This window comes from Rousettus aegyptiacus, unplaced genomic scaffold, assembly GCF_014176215.1.
Source record: "Rousettus aegyptiacus isolate mRouAeg1 unplaced genomic scaffold, mRouAeg1.p scaffold_m13_p_12, whole genome shotgun sequence".
Taxonomy (NCBI): Eukaryota; Metazoa; Chordata; class Mammalia; order Chiroptera; family Pteropodidae; genus Rousettus; species Rousettus aegyptiacus.
In genome coordinates, this window is record NW_023416287.1 from 21,216,157 (window position 1) to 21,231,691 (window position 15,535).

At 37.1% G+C, this 15,535-nt stretch overlaps 1 protein-coding gene across 2 annotated transcripts in view; it reads right to left on the reverse strand.

The window, feature by feature from the left end:
* Positions 1-15,535, reverse strand: part of CSNK2A1 (casein kinase 2 alpha 1) — a 42,617-nt gene that overhangs the window by 7,965 nt on the left and 19,117 nt on the right. The window contains exons 2-7 of one of the 2 annotated variants that reach the window (XM_036229554.1): positions 10,350-10,559; positions 8,035-8,146; positions 6,100-6,201; positions 5,533-5,583; positions 4,159-4,218; positions 2,654-2,737 (exon numbers count right to left, since the gene is read on the reverse strand). In XM_036229554.1, coding sequence (XP_036085447.1) covers positions 2,654-2,737; positions 4,159-4,218; positions 5,533-5,583; positions 6,100-6,201; positions 8,035-8,146; positions 10,350-10,450 — 510 coding nt within the window. In that variant the 5' untranslated portion in view covers positions 10,451-10,559. Of the gene's footprint in view, positions 1-2,653; positions 2,738-4,158; positions 4,219-5,532; positions 5,903-6,099; positions 6,202-8,034; positions 8,147-10,349; positions 10,560-15,535 lie in introns of both variants that reach the window. The other variant, XM_036229555.1, reaches the window with a different exon arrangement.

Consider the following 15,535-nt stretch of genomic DNA (forward strand, 5'->3'; position numbering starts at 1 on the left):
ATCAAGAGAAAGGCCACATAAAATGGCTCTTGAAAGTGTGAAAGTACTAGTAAGGACAAGAAGCAACCTTTGCCTAGTATGCAAAGCACAACCATGATTTGAAGTGTGAGCAGTAGGGTTTAGCTAATGCCTGACTACTCTGTCACTGTCTAGGTAAGTTCACTGTTAACTAGATACATTGTTCTCTTTTAGTATACAAAGGGAAACGTAACTAAAGGTATGAAAGAAGTATAACTTTTTAAGTAGTCTTTTTCTTCAATGCCTTAACATAAGTGCTCCAGAGCTATCCATGTGCTTCCTTTCTTATCAATATGTATCTCCAGATGACTATTTCTGATCCTGTGGCTTCACAGACAGCATATCAGAATTTCTTACCTATACTCTCTAGCCCATGCCTTTTACCAGCCATCTCTTCCTCTGTGACATCTCGCAGGCATCTCAAGCTAAACTTCTGATTATTCCCCGCAAGACCCGTTTCTCCCATAGCTCCCCTTCTCAGCTAAAGGGAATTCCATTCATCCTGTCATTGAGGCCCCAAATTTTTCACTCTGGACTTGTTTCTTTTATATCCCACATTTAATGTTAACAAATCCTATTGGTTCTACCATATTTTAACTATTCTCATCACTTTCACCGCTACTGTCCTGGTCCATGCCACCACCATCTCTTGCCTGTTTTACTGTAATAGTGCCTTCTCCTAACTGATCCCCTTGCTTTCACTCTTGCCCTCCATTCTCTACACAGCAACCAGAATGATCCCTTTTAAAAGCTTTATAAAAATTATAAATTCACAGGAAGTTGGAGATATTCTATGTGTACCCTTCATTCAGTTTAGTAATATCTTATATAACTACAGTATAATATCAAAATCAGGAAACTGACACAATTCACAAAGACCTTATTTTTCTTTAGTTTTACATGCGTGAGTGTGCGTGAGTGTATGTAGTTCTATGTAATCCTATCACGTGTAGATTATATAACTTCCACCAGAAGATATAGAATTGTTCCATCACTAGAGATGTCTCTTATGCTACTCCTTTCCCTCATTTCCGTACCCTTGGCAACTAATCTGTTCTCCAACTCTATCATTTTGAAAATACTATAAATGGAATCATCAGCATAACTTTTTGAGATTGCTTTTTTTTACTCAGCATGAGATCCATCCAAGTTGGTGTATTATCAATAGTTCTTTCTTTTATTGCTGAGTCATACTACTCAGTTATAACACTACATGGTACAGACATACCAGTTTGATTAACCATTCACTAACTGAAGGACTCCCTCCCCGTCCCCAATTCTGAGCTATTACAAGTAAAGTTGCATTCATATATAGGTTTTTGTGTGGATCTACGTTTTTGTTTCTCTGGGATAAAAGCTATTGCTAGATTATTTGGTAAGCATGTTTGTTTAATTTTTAAAGAAACTGAAAAACTATAAACAGTTTGGCATTTTCTAAAATGGCTGTGCCACTTAGATTCCTACCAACAATGTGTGAGAGATTGAGTTTCTCTGCACCCTTGCCAGCATCTGGTATGGTCACTATTTTTAATTTTAGCTGTTCTGAAATACATGTGTAGTAAAATTTTTAAAACACAAGTGAGAACATGTCAACCTTCTCAAACCCTGCAAAAGCTATGCATCTTGAGAGAAAAGGCCTGATGATGATAATTAAGGATTCATATGATCTGGTTCTCTTTAACCCTCTCTCCCCTGTTCATTCTATCCCAGTTCTATCCTGTTGCTGTTCCAACATGCCAGGCACATTCTTGCCTTACAGCTTTTGCATCTGCAACATCCTTCACCTGGGACACAGGTTGCATGGCTGGTTCCAAGTGTTCTTCAAAAAGTCACCTTTCCAATGAAATCTTTCCTTTACCCCCTTGTTTAAAACTGCCAACACCCTCCACTATTCCTTATTCCTGACTTATTTTTCTTCCACATCACTTTTAATTTTCTAGCCCACCAATCTCCCCCAAATGCAAGCTCCCCATGGAAAGAATTTTTTTTACTATTTGTCTCATGCATAAATTCCCAGCCTCTAAAAAATACCTATTACACAGTATGTATCTAAAGAAATATTAGTGGAATGAACACATCACCTACCTCTACAAAGACTACAACAGAGAATTATCACTGCCTACAAAAGGCGGGCTTGGTTACCCTGTAACACTGAAATGTTAAAAAGCATGCAGCTCTCATTAAAAGCACTTGTAGAGCTTAGGGGCCTCACGACACTTGCTGATAAGCAGCAGCATTTTCTAAATATTTCATTCATTTCATAGCTGTGCACACTTAATTCTTTTAATAACCCGGAAGCATGCAAGGCAAATATTATTATACTTGCTGTAAAGGTAAGAAGAGGCAAATGAAAAAGGAGTTTCCTAAGACATTATTCAATAAATAAAATGAGAAGCCAGTTTCCCTGCTTAAAACTAATGTTTTGCCCACTACACTAATGCTTTCTTTTTGATATTCTTAGGAATATGAATAATAGATTAAATTTTCTGATATGTTCATTCATTCACTCACCAAGTATTTGTCAAGTGCCTTAACAGGTACCAGTAACTATGACAGATGCTAGAGATAAAATGTTGAAGATAGGCTGTTCACTGTATTATGTTGATAAAGAAGACTTGTCAGTCTATCACTTTACCTTTCTGTGCTCATGATCAATCATGACATTATGGGGCTTCACATCTCTGTGCATAATTCCCATGCTGTGGCAATAATCCAGGGCCTATGGGAGGAAAAGGTAAGAAAGGAAAGAGTTGGCATGTATAAGAGCGTCTTTCTAGTTAAAGTCCTTTACTTTTTCCTCCACAGCTTTCCTTCTAGCCTCATAAGACCCATGGCAATCAAGGTTAGGACAATCACCCACATAGCTATTCTTTAGAGACTCGTTCAAGATCCCACCAACTCATGGCCTCTGAACATCAAGTTCTGTTCTTGCACAGTTGTTTCAATATCCTTTCTGATCAAAAAGACCCAACGTGTACACCAACTGCATCACTTCCAATTTTTTATCCCTTACCCAAAGCCTGGATTATTTTCATAAACAAAGGTCCTCAAAAGAAGAAAACTGGCTTGTACAATTTATTCTGTAGCAGCCAAGAGTCTACAATGGAGGTTGACAAATCATAGCCTGCAGGCCAAATATGGCCTGCTGTTTTTGTGAATGTTTTACTGGAATACAGCCATGCCTATTTGTTTGCATGTTGTGATTGCTTTCATACTACAGCAGAGCTGAGTAGTCTGGGAAAGACTCTATGGTCCTCTGAGCCTAAAATTTTACTGTTTATCTCTGTAAAGAAGTTTGCCTATTCCTGATTTATGACATCAAATCCAATTTGAAAACCATGTCCAATCTCAAACCTTAGGTGAAATGAGTGGCATAAATGTTGGAGATTGCTAATCCTGCCTTTAAGTCAGCTGATGTCACTGGCCAAATGCCTGTCCTCCCTGAAGGGCAACTTGGGTTCCTATGGTTCCCAGGGCAGGCAGGCAGGCATATCCTTAGCTTCGTGAAGAACTGCTTGCCACAGACTGCATGAGCCAATGGAAAGATCAAATATCTCTGCTGGCATAGTCTCTTCAGGGTACGCCTAAGGTTCAAATGTGGGCTTTAAGTCAACTCTCATTTAGTAAGAAACTTTAGCCAACATTTAGCAATTTTCTCATTTACAATGCTGATCTCATGACTCCCAAGAGCGAGCTGGTGATCCCACTTCAGAAATCAAAGTCCACTCTAAATGAGCAATCTCTAAGCAGAGATTTACATAGTCCTTAGGACAATGACTCTGACAGCTGAGTTAAAAGTTTACTGTTTTACTTGTTCAACTTTAAGTGAAATAAAGTACACCAGAAGCCAGCACATTAGAAGCTATTTTTACAAGTTTGGACAATTGTTAATTTTTATAGGAGCAAGATGGAAATTACAATTATTTAAGGGATCCCAGCTCTCTCTTCTAAATACCCTTTCCAAAGCATTCTAAATTATATTCCTACCAGGCCCTATCCCATAACCCTTACATTTAGCAGAAGAGGCACCTTCTTTCAACATATTTTACAAAGCTAATTCACTAGCTTTTCTACAGTCATCTGGGTTATTTAACAAGGGAAGATCAATCTAGAAATATTTAGTATTCAAGGTTCCCTTACCTTCAGAATCTCATACATGTAAAATCGAATATCATAGTCTGTTAACGTCTGGTACAATTGCTGTTAAAGACAAATGCAACATTTGAGCCATGAAATACTGCTGATGGAAGGCAATTTCTCATCCTCATTTGTTGTAATTCAAACCAAGACTTGGCTCATTTGCCATCGTTCCAAGATCTGTCTCTACACCAGTCTCTACTTCTCCAACATAACATTCACTTTAAAGAGATACTTTGGGTCTTCAACTCTACATGTAAAAGTGAAGAATTACATAAATTTGTATTGCTGAAGCTATAATCCACTATTGGGAACATACCAATTCATATATGCAACATGCATCGATATATATTTGTAATTTGAGTTTGCTTTTTCATTTACAAGCCCCCCACCCACCCACCTTCTTCTAAAAGGCATTTTGGCAAGTATACAGCCTCCTTAGTAGGGAACCCACCCATCTTTGGCTTACATAGTTATAGGTACTGGGTAGGTAGATGGCTTGCTGCCAAATCTGTCAAGCTAATATAACAAAACTATTCCTGTCCTGATTTGGAAGTAGACTCTGAATAACTGTTATGTATCCTTTCCAGTTTCCAGAGTTGTAGTTTAGTTTTGTTTTGTTTTGTTTTTAACATGCACATATCATTAAATGGTTAGTGATGTCCTCTGACAACGTTTTCTTTGAATTGCTGTTCTGGTTCTAAAACAGTTCTTCCTTTTTTCTCCTCTCAGCAAAAGAATTCATTCGTTTATTGATACCTAACATTCCTGATACTGGACCGGTGCAAAGGCAAGTCAAAACCCAAGAGAGTGCCCATATTCTTCTGTTGTGCTGGAATTGAGAACTGTTTGAAATAAGTAGGCTGCTGGATGGGCTAGAAGTCAGAGATAGCTGCTGTAGAAGTTTGTATTGTAGCAGAATTTATACTATCCTTCCTCACTCATCCCTTTTTAAAATCTAGAGCCCAGTTTCCGAGGAATCCTAAAACATAAGCAGACCTTGCTTTTACATACACAGTACATTCCTTCTTGAACACTATCATTCTAAAGCGAAATGCCCTAGGCCAGACATCCTGACTGAACATGTTATTGCTTTCATCAGCAGAAACTATCAAATGAATGGTAAAGGTGGCGAGAAGTTAATGTATGGCTCATTAAAAAAAAGCATGAAACAAAGAAAAAGGAAAAACATCAAGATGTAGAAAGTAAGCAGTTTGTACAGGAGTATTTTTATCTTAAAATTTGACACTGTGAAGATAAAAAGCTCTTTTTAAGCTAGTAAGATGGAAGTTCTTCTAATAGTAACTAATATCCCTAAAAAGATTGCTAGGTGGTCTAAAAACCCAACAACTTGAAATGGTCAGTTATATATTATACCTTGAAATCTGTGTTGTTTACATGTTCAAAAACCAAGGCAGGGGTTCGTGACTACGGGAAAGAAAAAGAAAACATTCATTAGCAATAGCCCTGGCAGCTTTAGTGGGCACAATGTTTGCGGATGCTACGTGGTGAATTTGGCAGTCCTTGCCTCAGTAGTAGGAAACCCTCTATTGCTACAAGCCCTCCCCGCTCTGATCATCACCACATTTAGGTCAGTTTTGGGATGGATTTCAAACAGAAGACATGGAGCTGAAGTCTCACCAGGCTGTAGGCAGCCCGACAATGCGCCCATCGCCCATCGGCATCGGACCTGAGTTTGCAAAATGGATTAACACATTTCAGTTTCCAGTGCTATCAGTCTCTTAGCCTAGAAGAATAAGAAATAGTCTGTGGGTGGAGGTCTCTTTGAAAGAAAGACCCAAGCTAGTTAAATGGTATAACTGATTAAGCACTTTTAAAGCAGGACTTAATGGTAGAGGGGGGAACGAAAAGAGGCCAGCTGTACTCTGGGGCAAACACCACCTCAGCCCTAGTGGGCCTTGCTAGTGTCTACTATACACTCACCACAGGGTCTTTTACAATGTCTGCCAGTGTGATGATGTTAGGACCACCTCGCAAATTCTCCAAAATCTTTATTTCACGCTTGATTTTCTTCTTCTTTACTGGCTGAAAGGGTAAAGAGCATCGGTGAAATAAAGCATTTCAGGGTATTCCAACAGGTAATGTAATACAGAAATGGCTTACTTATGAGCCCCTTATAGTAAAGAAATGTGTTAGACTCAACTTTAAATCCCATTCTCCTAGCCCTGTGCCAGGCACTCTGCAGGTCCTTAGCAAATATTGAATCGAAAAAGTTTTCAATTCAAAGACCAGACCTCTGCAGAATCAGGATTTAATTCCAATCATCAGTCTTTATATGTTAACTTTTTACAACTATACAAACTAGGAATTATGAATGGTTAGTAATAAAATCTTTTTATCAATTGGGATGAAACATGGGCTCTTTCTACTCCTTCCTCTGACTCTATATAAACAATCAATAGAGGTTATAGAAACAGGAACAAGAGCAAGGAAGGCCAAACCACCTTTGTGGAGCATAACTCTGTGGGTTTGACATGGGCCTGGAATTAAGATTGCCTAATGCAAATTCTATTTTGCTAGCTGTGTGCCTATGGGCAAGTTATATAACCTCTTTAAGCCTTTCATTATGGATAAAATGATCAACAAGAATAAATGTGAACCCCTCACTCCATTTTAAAAAGATCACTCTGCAGAACCCCTTGAGTGTATCTTTCATATTCTTTTGTCCTCACCCATCATTTCCATATCTGTTGTGGGATCTAAGGAGGGCTTTGGTCCAACTGCACCTCCTTCACAAGGACTTCCTTCTAAATAGTCTAAAACAGCACTAGTCCAAAAGAAATATAATGTAAGCCACATATATATTTTAAATATTTTAGTGTCTATGTTAAAAAAGTATTTAATATATTTTAACAATATATTCAAAATCTTATTTCAACATGTAAATCAATACGAAGAATTACTAATGAGTAATTGTATATATTTTTGTGTACCAAGCCTTTGCAATCTAGTATATTTTATCTTTACAGTATATTTTGATTTGGACCAGTCACACTTAAATGCTCAAAAGTCACATGTGACCCCATGCCTGCCATACTGGACCATTCTTTCCTCGGCTATCAATCACCTCAGACTACTGACACACTGCATACGATTCTCAGAAATTGTTTTAAATATATATCATCACTTCAGTAACAAGACTGGTAACTACTGAACTATGATGACCAACGACCTGGATTTTAACCTGGATTTTTTTTTTTCAATACACAAATTCCCAAGACCCACCCAGACCTGCTGAATTAGAATCTGTACAGTGTTCTTAAAATCTCGAGTCGACACTGAAAAATCCAGGCAATTCACATATTAATATAAATTTCTAGTTTCTTTTTGCAAAGGAGTTTCAAGCAACACTGGACTTGCACTACAGCAAGGGAATAATCGGTTGGAGCTGGGGCACATGCTGCAGTACCCACTCACCTCCTCTAATCATGGGCAGTTACATCAGACTAGCTATGTGTCATCTGCCTGCCCTCTAAAGGCCTGTATTTGTGATTGTGCATCCTTACACAGTAGAGGTAACAATTTATTTAAAATAAAAGCATGGAATATAACTAAAAGTAAAGAAAATCAGTTATTAAGCAGTCAAATTAACATTAGACCTAGGAGAGAGAAGACTGAACCTTTACTCTCTTCCTCTGCCACAATCTAGCTGGTATGACTTGAGTCAAATCTCTCTCTTGCTTTGGTTTCCTGATTTGTCAAATGAAGATGACCTCTATTCATTTCAGAGGATATAACAGTGGTGTAAAAAGTCCTCCAAAAACCTTTTCAAATGCTCCTTTAAAAAAGGCATCATCATTACTTAAATCTAAATTCCAAATACCTGTGAAATTATAATCTCTCTCTTCTTATACTCACCTTGAGAATTTTAACAACAACTTTTTCATTATTTGTGATGTTAATGGCTTCAAATACTTCACTGTATTTACCCCGGCCTAATTTTCGAACCAGCTGGTAGTCATCTTGATTTCTATAAAGAAAAAGAATCACAAGTCAATGGTTTAAAAAGTTCAAATTGTCAAGCACTAATTCAACTTATAAACCTTTACTACTAGTAGGAGTAAAAGAAATGTTATTTTAAATAATTTCCAAATTGGTTACTTTGTATTTTTTTAATTGGGCCAATTAAAAATGTCTTTCTGTTCCTACGATTAGAAAATTTAAGCCTTCTAATTATTCTTTCAAATCTCAAACTGTTTACATCTCTGTTGACATACCACACATAACCAGTTTGTATTAGGGTGTTATGTATGCCTGCCTCCAACAATAGACGGCTTTCCAATGGAGAATAATTTTTATATATATTCCTGTCTCCTAGTGCCTGGCCCAGTACTGACTAGCACATAGCAGGAAGTGAACACATGTTATAATACTTCAACTCAGCCACACTTGCAGAGCAGCTGATTTTCAATGGGCTTTTAAACATATAGGCCTGACCTCCCACTTGCCTTCCAAGGCACGCTCTGAGGATATTCCACATAATAGAGTTTGCAAACCATACTACAGATCATGAACCATAGTTAGGAGTACCTTCCTCTCCTTTTACCCATATTCCATGACCACTAAGCTACATCAGATGTTTGATGTAGCTTAAAAAATAAGAGAAAAGCCAACGTTTTCTCTCTGCTGCTGCTTATAATTTAGATGACTTTGCTCTTAAGCAGCTGTCCCCAATCTTTTTGGCACCAGCGACTGGTGCTGCTATGAGAATCTAATTCCTGATGATTTGAGGTGAAGCTGAGGCGGTGATGCTAGCGCTTGGGAGTGGCTGCAAATACAGATGAAGCTTTACTTGCTGCTCGCCCACCTGCTGCTCACTTCCTGCTGTTTGGCCCGGTTTCTAATAGGCCATGGACCAGTAACTGTCTGCAGCCTGGGGGTTAGGGACCCCTGCTCTCAAGACTGACAAACATCGTCCTTTTAGTAAAGCCTAAATTCTATTTATTCCTGCTAGAGACACTGAGAACCCAACATGTAACAAATCAGCCATTCATATTCCTCAAGCACCTAAAAAGAAAGTGAATAAACAGAGAGGGCAAAAGGTACTAAGGAAAATGAACAATGCAGTATCATAGCACTTTTAGAGGAAGGCTCTTAGTTCTGATGAGTTCTCCTCCTGCAGGAAAGTATAGAAACAAACACAACCAACCAAATAGCACCATGCCAAAAACTCAAAAGGGCTGTTTAGTGATATTTAAGAAGAACTGAGTGCAAAGCACTCAATTTGAATACAGTGGTTGAAATTTCTGTAGCAAAACATAGGTATTCCTAGAGTCCAAAGCCTGTGACATAAGGGAAATTGTTAGATTATTAATAATGACAACATTAATTGGTATTATACCACTGGTTTTTGATGGTATCTTAGAAGCACACTATGCTTCCTTGTGCATAGGCAATGTAGTTGCTGTTAATCATGGCCCAATCATGATTAAAATACATCCATGACAATTATTTATCAACTTACAGACTATAGACATAGGTAGATAGATATAAAATGTAGCATATAGGAGCTGTAGCTTTATGAGTTTTCAAATTGCATTCTTTTGCAATTGAATGTCAAAATATTATTACAAAAAGTTATAACCTGATCAATTAAATACATACCATGTTGGTATAAAATATGCAAACATCCAATGAGACTGCATAAAGAATTAGAAGGGGAAACCCAACTGTTCAAGATGGTATTCGGGCTGAATTCCATGTTATACATGCCTAGTCTCATGATAAGGGTAAATGTTTCAAGGCTTTAATTTTGCTTCTCATTAGCTAGAGGACACCTTTCTGGAGAACTGTTTCATCCCTCAGTATCATCATGGGACAACATTCTCTGACCTCAAAAATACTTTACATAAGAGTGTGATGTTTTTAAAGCCTCCCAAGTATTCTCACCTAATTGCAAAGCCTTTAGTTAAAGCAAACTGAAAGGTGACTCTTTGTTACCAGGTTTGTATAGAGAATATATAAATCAGAGAAAAGAATGAGACTGAAATTATTAAATGATAAGCCCATCAAAACTGTTAATTTCCCAAAGCAATACCATGCTTCCTCATTGCAAAAGAAAACACAAATCAGACTTTGATCTTGAGGTTTATAAATGCAGTCATAAATCCCTCAACAAATCCACAAGAGTCAGCCCTTTGGATGAGTATAGTGAAGTAAAAGGAAACAATTACCCCCATTCCACCACATGTGACTCGTAATCCCAGTACTCTCGGGGTCTGTGTGTATTAACATCTGTGTAAACTCTGGCCCTGCTTGGCACGGGTCCCGACATGTCAGACAGGTTGGCGGACAAAGCTGGACTTGATGTTTGAAGATCTGGCAGTTACCGTGTTCAGAAACAGCTAGGGGTAAGACCTTGTTTCAGACCTGTTTTCTTCAAACTGCAGAGACAAAAGGCACAAAGGCCAAGGAATTATTTTTTTTTAAGTATATAGAAAGAAAAAACAACTTATAAGAATGGCCCCAAATATACCTCTGACTTTCCTACCTGTTAAACCAATACATATATCCCAACTCTTTCAACAACAGTGTTTCCTATAACATGAAAAAAAGCACAAACCAAAACTCCAAGAAACTTAAACCTATAATAGCCCCAATCCTATTCTGCAATGTGGCTTTTTACCCCTCATCTCAAGTTTGGATGTTCTTTATATTAAAGTTTAACATCATTTTTTACTGATCCAAATCATTTGAGGAACCTTATATAATAATCAGTAGGTCCTTGGTCACCATTTGACACACTTAATTTTGTTAAATTTTAAGTCTCCTTTATTTCTTCCTTGACTGTTCTGATTCCTATAGTATCTGTTGATTCTGTTACCCTGCATTCAATTAAAAATGTACTGAGTCTCCAGATGTCATAACCTGAGGAGGACAACATCATCACCTATGCAGTTTTCTGGCCAAGACTCTCTAACTTCAATCTAATTACAAGGAAACATTGGACAAACAGAAAACGAAAAAAATTTTATTAAGGTGGGAGGGAAAGGTGGTCTTTAAAAAAATATCAATATTATAAAAGACAAAGGAAGGCTAAAAAGACATGACAACTAAATACAATGTCCTACCCTAGACTATATCCTATACTGGAAGGGGGAAGATGCTATTTAAAAAAAAAAAAAAAAAAAAAAGCCAATACTTTCAAGATCAAATGACAAAAGCTCAATTTAGGTGGTAGATTAGGTATACTCAAGAGTACACTCATATGTGATAAAGCAAATGGGTAAATTATTAAATAGGTAAATCTGGGTAAAGGGGATACAGATTTTTGTACTTTTATTTTTTGTTGAAACATGTACTTTAAAAATTGTAATATACACACATGAAACTTACCAGTTTAACTATGTTTAAGTGTATACAGTTCAGTAGCAATGAATACATTTATTTCTTGGGCAACCATCACCACACCCTCCAACACCAAGATAATTCACCATCCCAAACTGAAACACTGTACCTATCAGACACCAACTCCCTCCTCCCCCCAGCTCCTTATAAACACCACTCTATTTTTTATCTCTGGGTGTGACTATTCTAGGTACTTCATTTAAGTGGAACCATATAATACTTGTGCTTTTACATTTGGCTTGTTTCATTTAGCATGTGTTCAAGGTTAATCCATATTGCAGTGAATGACATAATTTCCTTCCAAGGCTGAATAGTTCCACTGTATGTATAGACCATTTTGATTATCCATTATGTCATCAATAGACACTTGCGATGTTTTCACTTTTAGACTATTGTGAACGATGCTATGAATACTGGTGTACAAATATCTTTTCGGAGTCCCTGCTTTTGATCATATGGTAATTAATTTTTTGAGGTTTTCCACAGTGGCTACATAATGTTATTCCAATCAGCAATTCACAAGGGTTCCAATTTCTCCACATCCTTGACATCACTTATTTTTTTTTATAGTAGTTGTCCTAATGGATGTAAACTGATTATCTCACTGTAGTTTTCACTTGCATTCCCCTGCAATGATTAGTGATGCTGAGCATTTTTTTTTCATGTGCTTATTGGCCATTTATATATCTTCTTTGGAGAGATGACTAATCAAGATTTTTGCCTTTTTTTTTGGGGGGGGGAGTCGTTGAGTTGTGATTCTTTATATATTCTAGTTACTAAACTCTTATCATCATAGATACATGATTTGCAAATAACTTCTCCCATTGGGTAGGTTGTCTTTTCATTCTGTTGGTGTCCTTTGTTGAACAAAACTTAATTTTGATGAAGTCCAATTTATTTTGTCTTTTGTTGTCTGTGCTTTTAGTGTCATATCCTATACTGTTTTTATTTTTGTCTCATGTAAATTTGAAGTTACTTCCAAATAAAAGGTTTAAAAAAATAGGTATAAGACAACTAGAAAATCTACCCACAATCACATAGCTACTTATCATAAACTAGTTAAATAACCATAGCTAACATCTACAAGCATTCGCTATGTGCCAGCCAGATATGCACATTTGCTATATGCTTTACTTTTTATTTAATCCTCAACACAAAAGTGGTAAAGAAAGTTATCATCTCCATTATGCAGATGAGGAAACTGAAGTAAAGAAAGGATAACTGTATTTACCTCATAGGTTTGTGGTTCATAGAATTCAATGAATTAATGAATGTGAACTGTTTAGAACAGTGCCTATTTGAGAGCACTAAGAGATCCATTTATGACAACTGCATGTCTTTACCAATGCTGTATTTAAGTTGGAGTTTAGTTACCATACCCAGAGGAAATAAGCCAGAAGAGATGTCTCCTTATGCCCATGATTTCAATGGCTTAAAGCTTTCAGAGGGAGAGAGAGACTAGGATGGGAGTTAATGCCAGCTTGGAAGTGTGACAAACACAATCAGTGATACTCTCCCTGAAATACATGAGATCAAAAGATCCATATATTATACTATCTACTTACGAAATCTCTCCTCCATAAAACTCCTATAACTTGCCTCTCTTCAAATCTGGAATCCCATAAGTATATAATTCAACTCTAGGTTCCCATGAATATAAATTTAAATAGCTAGAAAACAATATTGTTCAAATACTTATAAACAAGTGAACCTAAACAGTCTTTAAAATTATTTTCAAATATTTTTCTTCAGTGTTATAAAACAAACAGGGTGATAGTAATCTAATTTATCTTTACCTAATATTGGTTAAGTGTGAAACACATACCCAAATAAGCAAAAAACCAGAAAGCAGACTTTTATTGTAACTTTTGTTCTTCCAAAAGAAACGGGTCATTTTTTGTTTTAGGGCTACTCCCTTTTTTTGTAGCTGTTATGTCTGCATTCACAACAAGACACTAAGATGGGTAAAGGGGTGTGTGTGTGTGCATGTGTATACAAACAGCCGAAACAGTTAGACAACAGCTGAAACCAGTAGAAATACTGTCCCCACCCAGGCTTTTAATGATACTAAACTACTAAATTAGCTTCTGCTCTGATAAAAACAATATTTTCTCCTGGGTTTCTGTATTTATTTATAGGTATTTTATTCTCTTGGTTAATATTTTAAACCTAATAGACACCCTTTATCTGTTCTACATCAGTTTAAGAAGTTTGTAAAATTGACACAAATTTAGTAACTGGGATTAGATGCAACAGAGTGATGAAACAGGAAGTGGAGTCCTGGTTTCAAATACCTAATTGGCTACAGGACCTCTCTGTTGGGCTTCTTCTAGCTTTGGTTCATCATTTACAAAACCTGCCTGCCTAACTGCACTTTACGGACTGAAGATCAAGTGAGGTATCTTCCAGAAACAGCTCAGAAACACCAAAACATGTAAATTATTAAATTATTATTATGCCATAGCTCCTTAATGAAAATAAATAAGCAGAAACCTATCTTTAAAAAGGCCGCAGCCTTCATTTTTAGTTACCTTTAAAATACAAAAATGATAGAGCAGTGGTTAATTCCTAGTCTCTGAAGGCCAACTCATAAGTGGACATGACATTACAAAATGAGACTTCATTTCTCCCTGGAAACCACCTGACTCACATGGAAATATTCCCCAACTTCCATTTACTACTATCCCATTTACCACACTCTTACCACTCAGTCTTCCTCTGCTCTCGAAAGGCTTTGAGATTCTCTGGGAAGAGCAGAGCAAGACCATTCATTAATGAAACTCTTGAGATGATTCTCAAGTACTTGTCTGACTGACCCTTGCAGCTTTTTGCCTCATTAGCTGGGACCCTAATTTATAAACTGGTGGATTTGATTCTCCACTGGGAGGACAACTACCTATTTTGCAATACCTCACAAAGGTGCTTGTTTGCTCTCATGCATACCAAATAATCTTATAGTAAGAAAATCATTCACATGCGAATTTCAAATGGTTGACCTTCATTAACTGCATGGAGAGAAGAAACAGGTTCCTGAACTGTATGTAGCTCAGCAACTTCAGAAAAATAAAATGGTGCAAAGAGGAATGGGGGAGGGTAAAGGTATGGGATAAGAGGGGATGTGAAAAGACAGAAAAGAGAAATCATCAAAGATAAACATTTTATGCAGAAACAGTATTTCACATGTACCTCTGTAAATGTGCACGTATATTCACATGCAGCCTAACAGGAAGGAAACACAGGAACAGCTTATATTTCTCAATTTTTCGTTTGGTTCTTTCATACATTCCTTCCTTTGTTCATCCCTTAAATACATAAGAATTTACTATGAAAAACGACTAAGCTAGGCCTTCGGAATATAATAACGAGCAAAGCATAACAAGGTTGAGACAAATATGCCTTTAAGATTTTATTTGTAGAATAAGGATAATGGAAATTCATCAAAGAGCTTTAGGCAGAAAGTGACCCACCTGTACATCTGAAAAAGTCTGCTCTGGCCAGGTATAGGACAGGCGGAGAGAATGGATTTAGGGAGAGATATGAGGCTGTTGTGTGAAAGATGATGAAAGCAGGACCTATGGTGGCCGCAATAGAAATAGGTGGACTAATATGAGGAACAAAATTTTATGGTGTAACCTCAATAGCTCTGGGTGGACTGGATAATGGGGTAAGAAGTGGGAGGTGAGTTTTAGATTTCTGGCTAGACTGTTGATGCCATTCATGGAAATAGAAGATATTCTGAAAGAGAGCTCACAAGTGAGGTTTTGGGCTTAAGGTTAAAATGGCTTTGAGACATTAAAAAGGACACCGAATAGAGAATCAGATATTATAAAAGTCTGGAGCTAAAAGAGGTTCTCAGCTTTAAATATCTAACCCTCCCAGCAATCTGTGAGTCAGGCATTTCTTTCCCTAATCTACAGATAGGAAAACAGTCTAAGCAAGCTCAGCAGCTTAACCAAGAATCTCCAACAGAAATGAAGCTGTGATTCAAAGCCAAGTTGGCTGACCTTCAAGG